This window comes from Phalaenopsis equestris, unplaced genomic scaffold (assembly GCF_001263595.1).
Source record: "Phalaenopsis equestris unplaced genomic scaffold, ASM126359v1 Scaffold000450, whole genome shotgun sequence".
Lineage (NCBI taxonomy): Eukaryota > Viridiplantae > Streptophyta > Magnoliopsida > Asparagales > Orchidaceae > Phalaenopsis > Phalaenopsis equestris.
In genome coordinates this window covers 194861-216357 of record NW_018164891.1, presented here as the reverse complement: position 1 = coordinate 216357, position 21497 = coordinate 194861, and the positions used below count along the sequence as shown (strand labels likewise).

At 31.4% G+C, this 21497-nt stretch overlaps 2 protein-coding genes across 6 annotated transcripts in view; both read left to right on the top strand.

The window, feature by feature from the left end:
* The window catches only part of LOC110027828 (cytokinin dehydrogenase 3-like), a 4716-nt gene extending 4253 nt beyond the window's left edge, over window positions 1–463 (top strand). Inside the window, exon 5 of the mRNA XM_020729425.1 lies at window positions 95–463. Within this exon, the coding sequence (XP_020585084.1) occupies window positions 95–410 (316 nt within the window). The 3' untranslated portion in view covers window positions 411–463. The remainder of the gene's footprint in view (window positions 1–94) is intronic.
* Window positions 464–2554: 2091 nt separating this feature from the next.
* Window positions 2555–19047, top strand: LOC110027815 (heterogeneous nuclear ribonucleoprotein Q-like; the record flags this gene model as incomplete). Of its 5 annotated transcripts, XM_020729402.1 has the most annotated exon segments (9): window positions 2555–2703; window positions 15892–16022; window positions 16359–16882; window positions 16955–17059; window positions 17720–17860; window positions 18115–18288; window positions 18368–18572; window positions 18653–18813; window positions 18965–19047. In XM_020729402.1, coding segments are annotated over 7 exon segments (1274 nt in total), but the record flags the coding sequence as incomplete, so codon positions are not given.
* Between the last annotated feature and the right edge of the window lie 2450 nt (window positions 19048–21497).

Here is a 21497-nt window from a genome sequence, read left to right as displayed (position 1 = left end):
TATATATATATATATATATAATCACAGTCCAAATATGATACATAATTAAATTCATTTTCTAATTGAAATAGTAAACTGTATGATTTATGCACAGATGGAATGAAAGGATGTCAACAGCAATTCCAGACGAAGAAGTGTTTTATTCGATAGGAATCTTACTATCTTCAGAGAGGAATGATTTGGAGAGTTTGAAGAACCAAAATGCTAAGATATTAAATTTCTGTGATCAACTGGGCATGAACTATAAGCAATATTTGCCTCATTACACGACCAGAGAGGGTTGGATGAGGCATTTTGGTAAGAAATGGAAGAGATTTGTTGAGATGAAAAACAAATATGATCCCAAAGCAATATTGTCACCAGGGCAGCAAATTTTCTCGCATCCTATAGATGTGCATTGTCTCTCTTAATCACTAGTCTTATTTTTATAGAAACTTGGATCTATTGCCGTCAAAGCATTGTACATATGCTATGTTGTTATATGCCTTTCTTGCAATGTACATGATTGAGAAATAAATTATGTTGATTATGTGGAACTGAGATTTCTTATTGATTATATCTTTATATAATATGACTGAGATCTCATATTTATTATAAATATTTGATTCAATATCTTAAATACATGGCTAGAATATGAATTCTTATATTTTTCTAAATTTTTTAACTAAAATAGAGTTCTATATTTTCTCTTTTATCTAATAACTTTTCTATCTTGAAATCTCTCTCGCACTCTCAGTTCATCACTAGTCTCACTAAAGAGTGACTGAAGAGTGCCATCTATATATATCTTACTTCACAAAATTTGTTCAGTATAAAGTTCATGATATCTATTTTATCATGGTTGAAGGTGAGTTTATGCATGAAACAGTTGTATAAACTTTGCATGCTTTAATTTTTGTGCTTTTTGGAGATATTTACATGAATTGCCTATATGATACATTGCCATAAAGACTTCAGTGTCGGAGAACCTTATTTAGGAGATGGCTTACACAATTTATACATGTAATTTTCATGATATTGAGAAATCCTCATCAAAATTTATGATAATATCATAATATTTCTATATTATTATTCGCTCTAAAAATTTAAAATTTTAGATTTTTAAGTTTATTAAAAAATATAGAGAGAATTAATTATTTTAAGTACAAAAATTGTAGCTTCATAAAAAGCTTGCATGACATATACATGCATAAGATATAATTGCACTATTAATTTCAAGAGAAGTACTTTTAATAAAATCATAAGAGATTTACAATAATTTCTATGCCCAAATATGTGAAATTTTGTAATTATAAATGCTTATTTTCATAATTATAAATGCTTATTTTCATAATTGCAAGTAATAATTTCATTTTTTATATAAAATAAAAATGTGAAAGCTAAAATTCAAATAAGTATTATTAAAGAGATATATTTTAGTTATTGGGAGTTCTACTTCTCTTGAAAAGCTCATGAGCTGCCAATAAACTAGCTAGAGAGCTTTTTTACATTTACATCCAATTAAAACCAGCAAATTATAGTTTTTAAAGAGTTGGGCTCAAACGCTTATGTGTCAACAAATATGCAAATTGAACCAATTAATAAGCATTTAAGGATATAGACTACATGTCTTTTGAACCCTATGAGATTTCAATATTTACAGAACTTGGGACTAAAATTTAAATGTAATTACATACATACCACACAATTGTGATGTATTTACATATCTAACCTCTAAACATTAATGTTAATAAGCATTTAAGGATATAGACTACATGTCTTTGAACCCTATGAGATTTCACTATTCACAGAACTTGGGACTAAGACTTAAATGTAATTACATACATACCACACAATTGTAATGTAATTACATATCTAACCTCTAAACATTAATATTTATATGCATATCACTCAATCTTTTTAATCACAAAAAAAATATCACAATCTTTATCCTTTTTAAATGAAATACATACTTTCATGCACAAGCTTATGATGCCAAGGTGTTAGGACCTGTTTGGAGCAACTTAAAAGTGCGGGCGGTGTTTTGAAAACGCCTCCGTCCCGTTTGGTTAGCACTTATTAGCAGATTATGAAAAACGGCGTGTAAGTGTAAATATATAATTGTGGGACATGTATGTAAATTTCACAAGGAATTTCAAATTTTAGGATGAGCAAACGCTTGGTCTGCCCTTATTTTCATTTTAATTAGATGTCATCCAAAACTTATTAATATTAAATTTCTATCCAATTGCATCATGTTATTTCCATCATGATGCCACTATAATCTCAGTTCTTTTTTTATGGCCATGGATTGGGCTACCCATAGCGGCCCACTACGAGGCCCAAATGAAAGATGGGTCACATAACATTTTTAATGCATTTAGAGATCTAACACCACATATTTGCATACATAACACTAATCTAAAATATCATTAAAGTAGGCGTTTGTTTATGCTTCTAAAACAGAATAATTGTAATTATTAAACTTTAGGGGTTAGATATGTAAATACAAATGAATTCTTTGGTATTTCTGTACGGCTCCCATAAAATAAAGGTTAGAAGGGCAAATATTAAGTAAAATACTCATCGGGTATATTTTTCTGCGGAAACCCTACCCGCTTAGTCGCGCGAGGGCAATCCGGATCGTGTTTCTTGTATGCAGCCGCTGTTCTGTGTTTGAGTTTTGTTTTTTGTTGATCTTGTGTTGCAGCTTGTTCGTTCTTGGTAGGGTTTATGAATGGCTTGGCTTGATTTTGTTTGGATTTTTTCAGTATTTTTGGGTTTTTAAATCCTTCTAGGGATATCTATATTTGGAGTTTCTTGCGAAACACTGTCAGCACTTTGAATTTTTGTTTAGGTTTTCGATTGTCTTTATTGTTATACATCCAATTTCCAGTTGTCATTTATAGAAGGGAAACTTTCAGGCCGATTTTGAGTTTTGTTGGGATACCGTTTAAGAGGCATGGAGGAAGATGTTTGTCTGTTTTTTGTGGCAAGGATGGGAGAAAGAAGTAATCGATGGGCAAGTTCATTTGTTTGCCAGCACATGATTTTGAGTGGCGGAAGCGGTATTACCTTAGAATTCATGATTGCTATTAGATAGAGCCATACTTGCTATGGAGGCCATGTAACTCTGTTTTAATCTCTATTTCACTAATTTGCGATTGTATTGATGCCCTGTAATTTAGGCTGCCATTGTGATAAGAAGTTTACAGTGCTTGTGAATAAAATGCAATATGTGTGCTATTTATTGGAATACTGAATTGATACTCAATTAATGAATTATTTATGTCCTATTAGACATTGTTGAATTCATTCTTAAATGCTTGTTTGGGGCATGTTAAGTAGATTGCATGGCATCCTTGTTTCAATATATCTAATTAAAGTTTGTGAGAGATTATACATATATATTATATTTAATACTTAAAGTTTATGTGGATTTACGGAAAGGCCATGAATGGTTTGTAATAGTTTTAATTTTTTTTTTTTATATTAGCTGAGCTCTAGAAAATTTTCACATGTGATGGCTACATCTGTCAACGCATTTTATAGACCATATTTATTCTATTTTTTTTATTGCTGATTTGGATTTTTTAAAGAACGCATTTTATAGACCATATTTATTCTATTTTTTTATTGCTGATTTGGATTTTTTAAAGTAAGAGACTAGAAAAGTGCTTGTTGCTTTCAAAGGTGGAACTACAAACTTAAAAATAAAATTATTTTTATTATTCAGGAAACAAAATCCTTTTTTGAAAGGTTGCAAGCAAAAGAAAATTTTGGCCACATTACTTACAGTTGCATGTACAGGATTGATTATTAGATTTTTCTATGATAAGATTATTAAATTACTGTCAAAAGAAAATAATCAAAAGAAGTGATTTTTTATGATAAGATTATTAAATTATTGTATATGGAAATTTATTGTGCATTGATTATTAGATTTTTCTAGAAGAAATTTTTTTGTCCAGGGACCACATGATGTTATAAATAGAATTTTCTGTTTGCAGATTATTGGATTGCTGTATATGAAAGCTTGTATTCCACAGATTGTTGAGTTGATATATATAGGAAAGGGTGGGCCATGGATTCCTGCTTATGTTAACACTCTCTGTAAAGCTTGGTTACATTACGTTGATTATGCTTAACTCGTTGATTTGTTGATTAAAACTCACTCCAAGCAAAGACTTGGCAAGTATATATGTAGTTTGAGAGTTTATTAAAACATTATTTGGCTGTGCTTGTTTATTTTGAATTAGTTTCTTGAAATGAAATGTCAATTTATCTCAATGTATTTAGTCATGTGACGCCGTACATGAATTTTTTCTATACTTGTGTCACATAGTTGTTACAGTACACTTTTTGTTTTTGTTTACTTGATAGTCTAGTTCTAATAATTTTTTTTAACCACATTTTTCTGTAATTCTCTAGTGCATTTGCCCTATATTCAACTTCAGCTAGCATTGCTTCTTGAGACCACAAATTATTTTTTTGCTTCTAATATAATCAAGTTATCGCACTGATAAGTGTAATAACCAGAGGTGAATCTTTGGTTTAATTCATCTCTAACCCAACTAACACACAAAAATTTTGATTTTTAAATGTTTTATCATTGTTTTTTATAATAAACTCTTTTCAGTGTCTTTTTTGATTTAGTTGTACCTAACATTTTCCATGTGATTTTTAGTAGGTTTGTTCAGATATTTTCTTACAAAAACTAATAGGGAAGGTTTAAAATTAAGCAATTGGGTCTTGATGTGTTTTCTGTTGCAAGTCTTGAGATATTTTGACGTTGAAGCCTTGTAACTAACAAATTATGTGAAGTAAGAAGTATTAAATTTATATTTAGGTCTAAAGTTAAAATTGATATATTAGCAACCTAATACCTAATCATACAGTATGAAGCCATATAAATATCCAAATAAAATAAGATATCAATGTTAAAACATAACCATTTAAAGTAAATTCAACACAATAAGTCTTTCATTCCTGCATTAGAGTAAGAACATAACAAATAACTAAAATTATAATTTTTAAATTATGTTATAACACTCTCATCACTCAATGGGTCTTCCATAGAATCATCACGATAATGAATTAATTTTTCTCTTACCCATCCTTGTTTGTGAAACTAATTTTCAAATATTCTTTCTCATCTTTGTTCTCAATCTTCTTCCTTTCTCTTAATCAATAAAAACAAATAGGCATATATTATAAAGTTTAAAATAATGAGTGTTGATGGTTATAACTTTGATTACATAAATTTTTTTTGTAAAAATATTTCTATTAATTTTTTACTAACTTGTGTAGGATCTATTGATCTTATTTCTATACCTATTAAAGAACTCAGTATTGATATATTTTTATTACAAATGTGATTGTATTAATTTATTATTATCATCCAAATTATATTCATTATTTAATGACACGTCATAACAAATTGATATATTTTCATCATCTTCTAAATCTTTTTTCTTCGAATGTTTATTTTTTAATCTCTTAATGCACATGATGTAAAGGTTAAGGTATTAACACGAACTGTTCACGAACAACGAGCTTTTTTGACAGCCCTAAGCTTGACTATACACGCTTTAGTTTTGCTCATGTCCAAATGACGAGCATGTAAAACCTAATGTTTTAATTATAATCCGTTGTGGCTCTAGAGTGAAACATAAAAAAATCAAACTGAATTCACTATTCAACTAAATTCGACAAAAAAACAAAATTAATATATATATATATATATATATATGTTTTAGAATATTAACTAATAAATGTTAAAAATTTCCTTGGAAATAAATTTCAACTATATCTTTGGTTTTTAACTGTTCAAGGAGGCCATTTTATTTCTACTATTAGTTTGCATATTGGCCTTTACTTAGCTGGGCCAGTCATCAATCTATTAATACAGTGATATAAATCAAATTTGATTGCAACCTTAGTTGATTTGTTCTTAACTTATTGAAATTAAAAATTAACATAATATTCCATGGCATGCAAATGACAATAAGTTGAAGCTCTCACTTGTCTAGTACTTCTCAAATTTTTGTTATTGTTATACTCCTTTCCTTTTAAACTATATGCAATCAACTTCTTAGCAGCATTCATTGCATTATAAATAAAGCACATTGCTTGGTTTTAATCTGTATCAATCATCTTTAAAACTTTAATTTGAAGCTTAGTTCTTAACTTCTTATTGCATAACTCTCACTCAACCAATAGTTTTTTTTTTCAAAACAAATTTTTAAGGTTTTTTTCTCTCAAATTTCTTGCGCAAGTATATTGTAACTATTATGCGGATGTGAACATAGCTTCTAAAGGTAGTCTTACTTTCGAAATGCTTTGCAGAGCTAAGTACGTCTTAGAATATTTGGTTGTAGCAAGTTGTAAGGATTCTTGCTTTTGACATATTTTCATCTAAGCCAAAAACTGACAAATGACTGTTGATAAACTTGATTATCTCCCTTTGTGTATAGTATCCTTGTGCTGAGACAATTCTCCAAAATTTTTGAGAATTAAATCTATTCAACGTTCAGCACATGGTAGCCAATATAGTTAAATTTTCTGCACCGTTAACTTAATGTCAGTTGTATAATCATTAGCATTATCAATAATAACTTATATTACCAAATGCTCTCCAATAACTTCAATGAATCCATAAAAAAATTCTTTTAAACTTTTGCGTAACTTGATATCTTTAAAAACATGCTGTGGAGTAATTATTGATCAAAATATTGATCAAGCCTTTATTCTTTGTATCAAGCCAATCATCTGACATGATAGTCACATCAATGTTTTTTTAGTGATATTTAATTCTTCCTTTAGTATCCAAGTTCTCAATTCATGTATAGATTGTAGTTTAAAGCCTTTTGGTCACAGGAATCTATAGAAAGAATAATGTTGACATAAGATGTAGAGGTTATCTCATCAAATGGAATGGCATTATTATAAAGAATCTTTTAATATCCCTAAATATACACACTTGCTGGCCTCTTTGACAACCCTTATATCCATGTACTTGCCATTCTTCTTATTCATCATTTATTGATCCATACGCTCTCATGCTCCTGCACTTGTCATTTGTGGCAAAGAAGATAAATTTTTATTACTAGGCCCGCCGCCACACTGTGATTTAATATCGGTTTGTTACCAACTTATTATTGAGCTAAATGCTTCATCATTGTCACCTTATTTATTTAATTTTGGATCTTATCTTTCACCTCTGTGGGCAACTTGGCACAAGTTTTAACAAATTTATACGAGCAAGAGAGATTCTCTTTCATTTTGTTATAATTTTATCACAACGGTTGCACCTCAAATAAATATATTTGCTGTCACTCCCTCTATTTCAACTTGCATTTTGTTTCTATGGGCGGTTTTTTTTATATTTAATTGTACTTTTTTGTATCCTTAACTAATCTTTAGAAAACTTTAAAATATAAATTTCAGTTTAAAAAATTAATACCAAGCAGATACTCAAGAAAAAAAAATCCTTAATAAACAAGCCAATCATTTTATGTTTGGAAAAGAAAATATTGTTTATTGTTATCTACAATAAGAGTAGATGTAGTGGAAAAGATATGTTTCAGTAGAGGAAGAAGACTTGGCATAGTTTTGATTTCTGCGACAGTGAGAAAGAAGACGATTGACATGAATGGGATAGTTCAATGCTCGTGTGAGATCGAGAAGGAGATGAGTATGACTTTTGTATGAGACTAGGAGGGAGATGAAATAATAAAATAGGATTTTATTGAATATATTTTACTTTTATTGATAACCAGACCCTAACATTTAAAGGCACACTCCTCATAAATCTTAAGGCGAGGTGTTCGCCTCACATGTGAATCCATTAGGTGCACATCAAATGACAAAAAGTCCTCACATCCATTAGGTGCACATCAAATGACAAAAAGTCCTCGAAGTTGCCTAGGCACATCTCATATTGTGCGATTTCAAAACTTGCTAATAGATAACTCAAAATCAGGACTTTTTAGAGGTAGATGAGTTTGCCAACAAAGTGTCGGTATCTACTTTTATCAACGTGAGCTGTTAGTGGTATCCTAATGTGGAGTCCATTGCAGTTTTTGCTATCCTACATTCAAGCATACATGTTTATTGAAGTAGATTAAAAATATGTTTCCTTAAGAAGTAACATTATTATTTTTATTGTGCCACTTTCATATCAAGATTTTTTGAACTTATCCCTCAAATTGTTTGTTTCTTGTTCGCTCTCGTTTGATGCCACCTGTCAATATAGTATCTACATATATGATCAAAATTGCCTTATCTTTTAGGTGGGCATTTGATTAAGTGTGATCTACTGTCATTGAGTATGCCCTCACATTTCAATATATATGGGGAATCTATCAAACCGAGCACAAAGAGACTGCTTAAAGCCATATAGAGTTTTTTTCCTACATTTTTTATTGATGTTTCTCTTATTTTTCAATTTGGATATCCATGTATATTCTCTTCTGAAGATCCCCATTAAGAGAATTATTTTAATGACAAGTTAATGTAGAGGCCAATCTAAATTTATGGTTAAAGAGCAAAACTCAAATTGTGTTGTATTTGGCAATGAGAGTAAAAACTTTATCAATAGTCAATGCTTTATGATAAGGTATTATTTTTTGCAACAAGTTTAGTTTACAGTTATCCACACTCCAATTTATTTTTAAACTATGACGATCCATTTGCATCCAACCCATTTTTTTCATGATAGAAGTTTATAAAATTTTCAAAACATTTTTTTCTAAGGCTTGAATTTCTTCCATTACATTTCTTCTATTTGGAAGTTTTGATAGTTTCATAAATATTTTCTAAATTTTGTATTTTATCAACAAAAGGGACAAAACAAAATTCAAATGAGAGCCCTTTATTAGTCATGAAATCATAGATTGGATGTTTGGTGCATGGCTTCATTTCTTTTTAAATGGCAATAAAATAGTAGAGATCATTATCATCATTTATGGGTTTATTCTTATGAAGTTTTACTTTGTTATTTATTGAATTAGGTTTGAGTTTTTTGTTGTGTTGGAGGTGGTTGATTGCTTCCTTTTTTAGTTTTTCTTTTTATCATAGGTTGATTGTGTTTGATAAGTTGATGAGAGGGTTGATAAGTTGATGAGAGGGTTTGAGGTTTTTGTGAGTCTTTGTTTGGTAGGATGCATTGATAAGGAGGTTTTTGTGAGTCTTTGTTTGGTAGGATGCATTGATAAGGCAATGAAGGAATTTGCAGCTCTAATGTGGCTTCACTAGGATGAACTACAAGTGATGAGAATTGTTCATTTTCCATTAGTTTGATGAGACATTATTATGAATGGTCAAATAAGTTTTGAACTTGAAATTCTTATTCTTGAATATCTCCTCTTGAAGTTAGAGTTTGTAGTTATAAGATTGGTTTGTAAGGAATTTTATGAAGATGGAATTGTAAATTTTTTAGTGCATTGGAAAAAAAAATATTTGTATTTTTTTTAATTGATAGTATCCTATTGTTCTTGAAAAGTAATAAATCTATAGGAATGAGAGTGTATATAAATATGTAACATATGTTTTCATTTGAGAAATAAGAGAAAGAGTTACATCCTTTTACATGGTATCAAATTCACGCACCGCTTGTCATCCTCCTTGATTTGGCTTCGTTCGCCGCATGCGATTACGACCTTACCCGCGTCTTTCGTCGTTTGTCGTTCTGAGTCACGGCTTAGTCTGTGATGATCATCTTCATCTGCTTCAATTGCTTCGACTGCATCGCTTGTCTTCGTCTGTGTCTTGCGACTTTGTCTGAACCGTGCTTCCTTTTTTATCTCTTCGTTTGGGTCGTTCGTCTCCATTTGGATTTTTCAGCTTTGTTTGCATTGTTTAAAGCTTACTCTTCATCTTGTGACATGATTAGGCTATTGCTCGAATCTTCGTCCGCTTCGTCTTCATCCTGCAATGTCGGTCATTTCAATGCCATCGACCATCGCGAGATGTCATCTTTTAAGGCATTGTTGTTTCATTTATTTGTCTTCAACAATCATTGAATTATTTGTCACGTTCTTTATCTCCTACGGCTCGGTATCCCTCATCTCTTTAATTCGTCTCGCTATTCAGCTTGCTACCATCTTGCTCGTACCAACACATTGAGGAGACCATCATTGGTGATAAGCATGATTGTCGAACAAAAAATGTTGTGACTGATTTGGTTTCATCAGTTGACTAACATTACAGGTAAAAAAATTATACGATCAATTAATTTTAATGGAATACAACTGAGATCACTTGAGATATTTTGTCAAGAGAGTTACCTCATTGATAATACCCCGGTTGAGATTGATCCGAATTATTTTGAGTGGATGAGAGTTGATGCCCAACTTTTGATACAAATACAAAACTCTGTCGAACCTGATCATTCTAATCATATTATTCATTGTGACATTTATTAAAGATGCAATAGAGGAATTGACATTTGTATTTTTTGGAAGAATATTTCTTAAATCTTTGTTGCATGTATTAAGACTTTTCACATAAACTTTAATTTTATTTATGAAGAATTGAATGCACTATTGCCCTTCGATACTAATGTTTGAATTTAGCACTTCAAGAGAATAAATGACTATTATGAGTTTTATAGCTGTTCTCAACTTTCAGTATGAATGTATCAGATCACAAACTCTATCTGATCCTAGTTTTGTTATTTTGAGGGAAGCTTATACCAGAGTGTTGCATACTATTATGAGTTCTCAGGCTTGATTTGTATGGTAACTTAGTGCTCTTGCTAGCCGGAAAAATGCAGATTTTAATAAACTTCAGTCTCAGGACAACTATAGAAATGAAACTCTAAATTCTAAAAATCAAGGCTCGAGGATAGTTTTCTACTACTGATATGAACCTGATCATACAAAGAGAAAGTGTCAGAAGTTGCTAAAAAAAATCTCACAGTCAGTTCAGATTGTCACTACTAATAAAGCCTCTTAGAGTCAAACTCTCGATTTTTGCAGATGAATGTACTAAATTCATCCAATTTTAGGAAGCACCCAAGAAATCTTTCTGTCATTGCGTTTGTTGAGTCTAAGTAACATTGATACTCGCTTTATTTCCTCTGTCAAACAATGGGTCTTTGATTTTAGTGCCACAGATCACATGATAGGAACTTCAAGACTCTGTTCTACTTTTCATAATTATCTTTATTTCATCATCTTAGTAGATAGATCTACTTCTTATGTTCTTTATTATGACTCAAATTATTTTACACCTATATTACCTTTAACTTTTATTCTTAGTTTACCTCAATTCTCTTTTAATCTTGTCTCTCTTAGCAAGATTACACATGCATTGTTGTATCTTTCGCTTCCTTGACCATTGTCTTTTTTGGGATCTTATGATGAAGATTATAGTAAAGGATGAGAATTAGAGGGGATATATATTTTAGATAACAAACTACCTTGACTCATAGCCCGTTTAAACACCTTATCTTCGTTTGAGGTCCATTTTTTATTAGGGTATCTATCACTATCAATGCTAAAAAGTTATACTATCAATTTTAGCAATTATATCTTTAGATTGTGAGTCATGTCAATTTGCGAAACACCATTATTTGTCTTTTATTCTCGGAACATATAAAAGTGAATTTTGGGTTGGTTCAGATGCATGGGGGCTTTTATCTAATAGATTTTGATAACTTGCCTTTTTTGGATGATTTTTTCATATGATTTGACTTTAATGTCATATTGAGTTTTTGTTGCATATTCATTTTTTGTGCTGAAATTAAAACTCAATTTAATGTTTTTGTTAAAATTATGAGAAGTGACACTGTCAAAGAATATTTCTCTGCACCTTTCAAACATATATGACAAAATGAGACGCTTCACCAATTATCTTGTTTCGGTACTCCATTTCGAAATGGAGTAGTTGAAAGGAAAAAAAGACATCTTCTTCAGACAATTAAAGCTATTTTATTTCAAAATATTGTATCCAAATAGTTTTGGGTTAATATAGTTTCTGTTACTTTTTTTATCAATTGGATGTTATCTACTATTTTACAAAATTATATGCCCTACCATATTTTTTTTTCCAACGTGCTTTCTCTTTTCCATTGAGCCTTATATATTTGAGTGTACTTTTTTTGTTCGTGATACTTGCTTATAAGTTTCTAAATTGGGCTCTAATTATTAAGGTGTCTTTCTAGGATAATCTAGTTCACATAAATGGTATCAATGTTTTCTCCTCTCTTAAACAGGTACATGGTTTGTATCGATGCCACATTTCACGAAAAAACCTCATTCTTTAGTGACTCATTATTATCTAAGTTCTCACGAGATTGTTATGAATTAATGTTTCACATCATTAGTTCAGCTCCATTTCTACCACCAGTGACTCGACCTAAATCACATATCACTAATTTTTGCTTGAGAAGTTTTTGTCCCCCTTATCCTTGTATGGCGGTAGTGTCATCTTTTTCAGTGGATCCTCCTCCTAGTGACCTTAATTTGTCTTTTGCTCTTCGAAGAGGTAAACGCCAATTTGTCTATTCCATTTCCTTGTGTGTGTTAACTATATTAAGCTTTCTTTTTTTTCTTGCTTTTTTATTGCTCAACTCTGTTGAGGTCCTTAAATCTATTCAACAAACTGTATCTCATTCTGGGTAGCGAACAAAAGTGTTTGATGAAATAAATGACTTAACTGAAAATGAAATTCTTGAACTAGTTGATCTACCTTATGACAAGAAGGTTGTTGGCTGTAAATGTGTGTTTGCAGTTAAGTTTCATTTTGATGGATCTGTAGCTTGTCTCATAGTTCTTTTGGTTGCTAAAGGCTATGCTCAAACTTATGGGATTGACTTCTTAGACACATTGTTTATGGTACTTAAGTTGATTTTAGTTCGTTTAGTTTTGTTCTTGGCCCTGCACTAACTTGATATGTAGAATGTTATTCTGTATGGTGATATGGTAGAAGAAGTTTACATGGAGCAACTTTTGGGTTTGTTGCTCATGGGGAGTCTTGGAAAGTATGTTGTTTTCGAAAGTTATTATATGGATTGTACCTAAGTCCACAGGCATGGTTTGGAAAATCCAGCCAAGCATTAGTGGAGTTTGGGATGCAGAAAAGTAAAAGTTATCTCATTGTCTTCTACAATCAATCTTCTTTGGGGATCATTCTATTAGTGGTTTATGTTAATGACATTATCATAATTGGGAGTGATATGTTTCTCCAAAATCAGTTCATCACAAAGATATAGGTTTCTTTAAATAGTTTTTAGGGATTGAGGTATCAAGGACCAAGAAAATTATTTTTCTATATCAACAAAAGTATGTTTTGGATTTGGTAGCAGAAATTGGGAAATAATGAGTCAAATCATGCAATATGTTGATGTTTTCTAATCAAACTCTTACCAAGGAGGAAGAGTCTTTCAATGATCTTGAACAATATAGAAAAGTTAGTAAGAAAATTAAACTACCTCACAGTGACTCACCCTGATATTGTTTATTTAGTTAGCTGTATAAGCCAATTTATGTCTTCCCCCATACTCAATTATTGGTCAGCTTTGGAATGTTATGTTGTGTTACCTTAAAAGAGCTCCTAGACAAGATATTCTATATTTGAACCATGGGCATAGAAATATTGAATATTTTTTATGCAAATTGGGTGAGTTCCAAGATTCATCGGAGATTCATTACTAGATATTGTGTTTTTGTTGATGGTAATTTATTCTCATGGGAGAGTGAACAGTAGAATGTTGTGTCACGATATAATACAAAATCTGATTTTTGAGAAATGACACAAGTTTTGAGTGAAATAATGTGGATATCCCAATTCTTGATCGAAATGGGTTTTAAAATGATAGTTTCAGCAAAGTTGTGTGATAACCAAGCTATAACTCATTTTTTTCTCGAATTTGGTCTTCCATGAATGAACTGTGCACATTGAGCAGATTGTCATTTTTTTCATGAAATGATTCAATAAAATTTGATTTCTACAACTCGTATAAAAACTAGGGAACAATTAAGTGACATTTTCAAGATTGTCATTAATGGAGTATATATGCGACAAACTGAGCATGATAAATATGCATGCTCCAGCTTGATAGGGAGTATTATGGAAAGTAATAAACCTAAATCTAGGAAGTTTTATATTAGGTAATCTAGTTAGAGTGATCTATTTATAGGATCTTTTCTATATTAAAGATATTACTAATCTATAGAGATGGGAGTGTATATAAATTTGTAACATTTTTTCAATTAAGAAATAATAGAATGAGCAACTTCTTATTAAATACTGTTCATTTGATAAATTTAAGCGATAATTGCTCCGATGATAAAATTGAATGTGATTGAAGATTCACTAGAAAGTTTTTTGGAGGAATAAAGGTAACGATTTTGGTATATGGAATTGAATATAGAAGGCTTTGAATAGACTTTGAGTAAAAGTATTTTAAGACATTTTATTGATGGGATATGCACTTGTTAATTTCTCCACAAATATACTTATTATATTAGTTGTGAATAATTTTAGTGATTTAGCCAGTGGTTTTTATTTTTTTTTATTTTTTAAACTTCATTTTGTTTTCGCTGGTCAATAATTCCTTTATTTATGAATATTTTCTTAAGAACAATTTGTGGAATTCCTAGGCATAATCATTTGTTAGGACTTGAATATTTGGTAGAACTTGAGTCTGTAGATGATGATGCTCATATGTTAAAAAATTTGTCGCTCTTTGAATTTTATTTATTAAGAAAACTCAAGTGAGATGGTTATGATAGTTGATGAAGGAGAAAAACGATGTAATTTGAGTGCCATATTTTATGCTAGATGGTGCATGTTCATCACTTTGGATTAAAGCAAATGTTTGGGATGGTTTGTGTGTTTTGGGATTTACGAGTGTCTTCTGCCATATGACAAATTTACTTTAAAAATCATTTGAATTTTTGTTGGTGTATAGGAAAATAAATATTTTTTTTATATATAAGCATACTTTGCGTGTCTTGATTGATAGTTCTTAAAATTGAAATCACTATCACTATTTGAAATGTTTTTGAAATTTGAAATGCTGTTTTTAATAAATGCATAACATGGTGCCTGAGTTTGTACCTTCAGGGATCATGTTTTAGAAGGCAAAGTTTGGAATGTATCATCGCACTCCCTATCATTCTCCCTTAGTTCAAGTTTGGAAGTGACAAATTAAATGAAAAATTAGTATTTTAATTTTTCTCTCAAGTAAATGTGCCAAATCATGGTAAGTTACAACCTAGGTTATGCAAGTGGTGTAAATTTAACTTATTTCGGTAATATTCTATTAGTTCTCGGTATTTTCCCAGCTGGTTGAAAGAACAAATAGAGAGTTGTAATTTATCTTTATTGTTGCTTCTCTTTAGAATTTTGTTATTCCAATATTTTATCATTGAATTTTTATGGTTTGGAATTTGATTTTGACCGTTGGGATTTCTAGTTTATTGGCCACTGACTTCTTTATGGCAATTTACACTATTCTTTGCTTTACCACGCTTGTCGGTGGAAGGTTGGTTTTTATTATTGGTTAAAAACTTTATGACCTGGAGGAGAGGCTCTTTGTTGAATGATCTACCATTCTCACAGAGAGTAAAACCTTAATTTCCTTGGTCCTGTCTTGAAAAATGGAATGAAATGGAGCGTTGAGATTGGATTATTGAATTTTGTTCCTTTTTGTCAAAAGATAAGATAAGAAGGTATGTAAGTAGTTAATGAACCAACTTTCTTGGAAGAAGTAAATCCAGAAGACAAACTTTAATTATGAAATAAACATTTGTTCTTTTATCATCTATGAGTTAAGTTGGGCTTTTTGTACTTGTGTAATACTCATACGAGATGCATTTTCTTTCATAAAATGTATCCAGTGCATATCTCTAAACTATCAGATCTAGCTAAATTTTACTGTTTTGTTATGTGGATTTGCAGAACTGTGTGGGATTCTCAATTGCGCAGATTAATTTAATGCTGTCCTTACCAACTTTTTCCAACCATACCTCTGCAGAGCTATTCACATATCATCAATCTTAGTTGATTCTGTTTTCTGCCTTGTTTCTGTGGTGACCATTTTTTATTTGTTATTTCTGAACCCTTGACTTGTTTCAATATGCTATATTCTTACTTCCTGTTTGCTTGTTTCTTCTGTTGGTTTTTCATGTTTCCTTCACAAGTTTGGTTCCTTGAGTCAATTTATATTATGGGCTTCGGCATGTTATCGAAACAACAAAAAGAGATCATTATGAAAATTTATAGAGCATCTTTTGATTGTCATATAAATGTTTCTTTTGTTTGCCAGTAATTTATTTTTCTTTGCTCATTCCATTGTATATCTTCCATTGAAAATCCCTTGAACTATTCCCCATGACATTTTTTGAGTCAATATTATTACGCTGCAGCTTCTGCTGGTGGTTGCATTTCTTTCCTCTTCATATTTTTCAGCCTTGCTTCTACAAAAATTACTGGCATCCGTGTCTCCTTCACGGCTCCCTTTCAAGTTCATTTGAGATAACATAAAATGCCGAGGTCAGGAGCTAGTGCTCAAGTTACCAAGTCTGTTGAACCTGAGAAGCCTCAATGGAAGGTGATTGCTGAACCTGAGGAGGACATGGAAGATGATGTTGAATATGAGGAGATTGAAGAGGAGATTGAGGAGGAGGTTGAGGAAGAGGAAGAGGTTGAGGAAGAGATAGAAGTGGAGGAGGAGGAAGAGGAAGAGGAGGCTGAAGGTGAGGAGGTAGCGGTGGCAAAGACCCAGACTGTTGACCTCCATGCAATCACTGCTCATGGTGATGATAAGAAGGATGATGAGCTACTTGCTCTTCCTCCACACGGTGCCGAGGTTTATATCGGTGGCTTACCTAGGGATGTTTCGGATGAAGCTCTGAGGAGTTTTTGTGAAACAGTTGGTGAAGTTGTGGCGGTGAGATATATTGGTCATAGCTTGTAAGCAATTCTTGTGTGCACATCTGATGATTTTCCATGTTGATGACAGGTTAGGATTTTATCTGGGAAGGACAAGGTTTATGCTTTTGTTACATTCAGAACCAAGGAATTGGCTAAAGATGCAATCGAGACTCTGAATAATACTGAGTTCAAGGTATTGCTTTTACTGTTGTTGTTGCATAACTTGTTCTTGCTACTTGGTAATGTAATAACCTAGTGGGTGACGTTTGATGGCAGTACTTTGGTTGTGTAGAGTGCCTCAAAGGAACAATATACTTATTTTACAGGGCTTTTGGAGTAGCTGGCTTCCATCTAGCTCATAATATTTCTTGGTCTTGTATTTTTTATGCTAAAAGTCTGATTATTTCATTTGATCTCTTTTTATTACACCAACGTCTTCCATAAATCTTGATTGTTTTAGCCTGCTAAGCATATATCTCATGGGTGTTATTGCATCTTGAGAATGGCGAGATGATACATTTTAATGCATAGTTGTCCTAGTAGGAGCTATAGTAGTTCACTGAGGCCCCAGTAATGATTTGTTCTCGTAGTATTTTCTGTTGATAGAAGATAGCCATGATATTTGGTCTCTTATATGCTCATCAGGGCCATTTATTACTTGCAAACAATTTGTTATTTAAAACTTTTTCTTTCTTTGTGATGAAGTTATTGTTTACTAGATTTTGGTATTAGTTCAGCACATTTGCATTATGGTTTACTTCATCTTCTTTGACTGTTATTTGGGTGGCCATTGGTCATTCATACGCATATATTATTTTTTTTTAATGATTTGACGTGCTGCAACCTGTCTCAGGGTAAAAGGATCAAGCTTTCGACATCTCAAGCAAAGAATAAACTTTTCATTGGCAATGTACCCAGGGGCTGGACTGAGGATGATTTGAGGAATGTGGTATCAAAAATCGGCCCAGGTGTAATTGGTGTCCAACTAATTAAGGTAGTTCTATCTGCTTTGTCCAACATCCTTGCCTTGCTATGTACTAACATGTAATGCCGGAGCAAGTAAATAATTGGAAACCTGCAGAAACATTTGTGTATCTATTTTATCCTGAAATGGTTATAGCAATTTGCACTTTTTGGTAGGATGAATGTATCCTTGTGTTTTTGTTGAATAAATTTATACGCCTAATATTGCACTTTGGCCAATTGTTTTCTAGCTTAAATATTCATTCTTCATATTTGATATTCCAGGACCCACAAAGTTCTTCTCGCAATCGGGGGTTTGCATTTATTGAATACTACAACAATGCATGTGCTGAGTTCTCTAGAAAGAAAATGTCAGTTCCAGAATTCAAGCTGGAATCTAATGCCCTTACAGTGAGCTGGGCGGACCCAAAAAGTGGGGACTCTTCTTCAGCTGCACAGGTATATCGAATGTTTTTTTGGACTTGCTTTGGCTATTCTTTTATTTTTGTTAACATGATTTCCATTTTCATTGTTACAGATAAAGGCAATATATGTGAAAAATTTGCCCAAGACTGTGACTGAAGATAAGCTGAAAAAGCTGTTTGAACGCCATGGAAAAATTACGAAAGTTGCTTTGCCTAATGTAAAATCTGGACAGGAGAATAGAATTGGTTTTGTGCATTTTGCGGAGAGATCATTTGCTATGAAGGCCCTTCAGAACACTGAAATTTATGAACTCGATGGTAGTCTTTTTGTTTATTTTTAATGGGCAATTATTATTTTTTTGTATTAGCTGTATTATTATTATTTTACTTTAAAATAGGGCATATTCTTGAGTGTTCCATTGCGAAACCTCCTGCTGATAAGAAAGCGGCCTCTGTGACTGTGACTGATTTAAGGAAAGGTACTTTACTTCCAAATTACCAACATCAACGAGGTTTACTGGGAGAGGCCTATGGTGTTCAGCCTGGTAGTTTTGGTCAGGTATATCTTCTTTTATTTTGTTTTGTTTTCTTTTGTTTCTGCTTTCAGTTCCAAGGCTTTTAGATGCTTTGTTAAGTTCCCATATGATTTGTACCATCTTTTCTCAGCATAACGAGCTTCTTATGCTTATTTGATTTTGCTTTTGTTTCAGCCTATGGCCTACGGAAGAGGCCCCGTGCCTGGTGTAACAATGGTACCAATGATACTGCCAGATGGCCGTTTTGGATATGTTCTGTAAGATATATGCTCTTTCTGGTTGATGGCTTTAAGACATTTGCTTTAGAGGCTGTTTGACTAATTATATTTTTGCAGCGTTATGTTAAAATTATCTTACTTAGTAAAGTACATTTTTGATTTCATCTCTTTCTTGAAGCTAATCTGAATAACATTAATGGTCATATATTATATGAAGATATCTACATAGTCTCAATTTTTATGGAAGAGAGAGAGAGAGAGATCATAATCATCATTGAAGATATCTGCATATAGGTTGTAATCTTATTTATTGCTTGAAATAACATTGCACAATTCTAGTAAGATGGCATTAAATCAAGTACACTTCACTTCGTAGATAACATTTTCATCTTTAGTTGCATTGTTATGTAGATTACAAAACAAATTCTTTTAAATTTATTGGTTATTTAAAAAAAAACTATTCATAATTGTTATTGTTGGTAAAAGCTTAATTAGCAGTTCATTTTTCCATATTCATTGACTTAATAGATGCTTCCTATTAGAGTTTTTTTTCTTATATTGTTGAACAATGGCCCTTCAGTCAAGTGCCAGGGCCACCAATTTTGATTACATACTCCACAATATACCAAAAGAATCATCTCAAGATGATTTGTTCTTGTGTAGTTTTTGTTTCCGTTCAGCAAGAACCCAACTTAAAGTTTTCAAATCATGGTTTAAAATGGCATTCGAGACAACATTCAATATAAGGTGCCTATTAATTGCACGAGGCTTTCTATTTTTGTTATAATTGAGGCTTATGATTTTTTTTTTCCTCATATTAGATGTACACCTCAAAACTTTGTCTCAGAGCATTTGCGGTAATCACCCCAAATAAAATGTACTTAATATTTTTACTATGTTAAGTAATATCATATTAGAGGATTTAAGCTTTCATGGTTTAGATCAATTTTCTTGAAGAGGGAGGGCAATCAGATCCCACAAATGGAGAGATTTAGCACTGTGAACAAGTGTGTGTGAAGCCAAGGGCAAAAATTGAATGTCGCAAGTGGGGTAGATATTGAGCGCGTGAGCGCAAGTGGGGTCAAGCGCACAAGTGTGAATGGAGATCGAGCATTGCAAGCTTGCATGGGTAGCATTGACTTGCTACATATGTAAATGAGAGTAATAATTGGATTTTTTTTATTTTTTTAATGAGTGGCTTTACACTTAGAGACAAAATGTGAAATGAATATATCCGTGATAGGGATGGTGTAGCTCCTGTGACGGACAAAATTAGAGAAAGTCCTCTTAGATGGTTTGGTTACATTAAACGTCGATCATGTGATGATCTGGTTAGGAGAGTAAATAGTAGATGTTTTATATTCGACTTATGTTAAGAAGGCAGAGGTAGACCTAGGATGACTTGGGCATATTGTTTAAAAAATGATCTTAATTTATTAGAATTAAATGAAAATATGACACTAAATAAGATGCGATGGAGAAAATGGATTCATGTAGCCGACCCCACTTAATGGGATAAAGGTTTTGTTGTTGTTGTTGTTGTTTGTTAATTAATTAGTTTTGTTTTGTTTTAACTAGATCTTTTAACTATTTTTTCAACTTTATTTTTAACCTTTTTTTTTACTTTTGTTTATAATTATTTTTTTGTATTTTTTAAATTTGATTTTTTTTCTTTATTTTTTTAAAATATTTTTATATTTAATTTAATTTATTTTTATTTTTTTTTGTAAATGTTGTGTATTTTTTTTGGTACATGATAATGAATTTAAGTTAATTTGTTGATAGTGTGAGATATATTTATGAACTATCTTTATTTTTGTTTATTTTTAGTTAAACTCGTAGGCGCTGATCCATCTTGAGGCTTGCATCTTATCTTGATAAGACACAAAGTGACCTTACGCTTTATATGTCTTTTTAAGTTTTGCTTCACCTGTAAACATTCTATTCGAATTTAAAGAACATTCTATTCAAATTTTTTGTTGTTAATGAAAAATGTTTCAAGATCAATGAGATGGTTGCAAATTAAATATTTGTTGATTCTACTATTGTTTATTTATTAATGAATCTTCTCTAGTAATTACAATCTTTAGTTTCTGTATCTTAAGATATCCTTCATTACCAATCTAAACAATGAACAACATGTGAAGTTTAATATAAATGTGAATACTTATCAACAACTTCCTTTCAACAACATTCTTTAGTTTATGAAAGCTTTAATTTAGGAATATAATAAATTTCTTGATATGAGAATCTATTTTAGTAATAGAATAAATCCTTTAATTTTGGGATAAAATATTTTAGTTTTATTATTTATTTTTTTCTAGTTTATATATATATATATATATATATATTCATTATACAATATATATTATTATTAAGTGTGCATAATGAAAGACATGTCTAAATTTTGTTTCACATGTTTTGTCGTGGTATCATAGCCCTAGGTTGTCATGTCTATGGAATTTTTTTAGGCCTTTGTTTCCAAATTT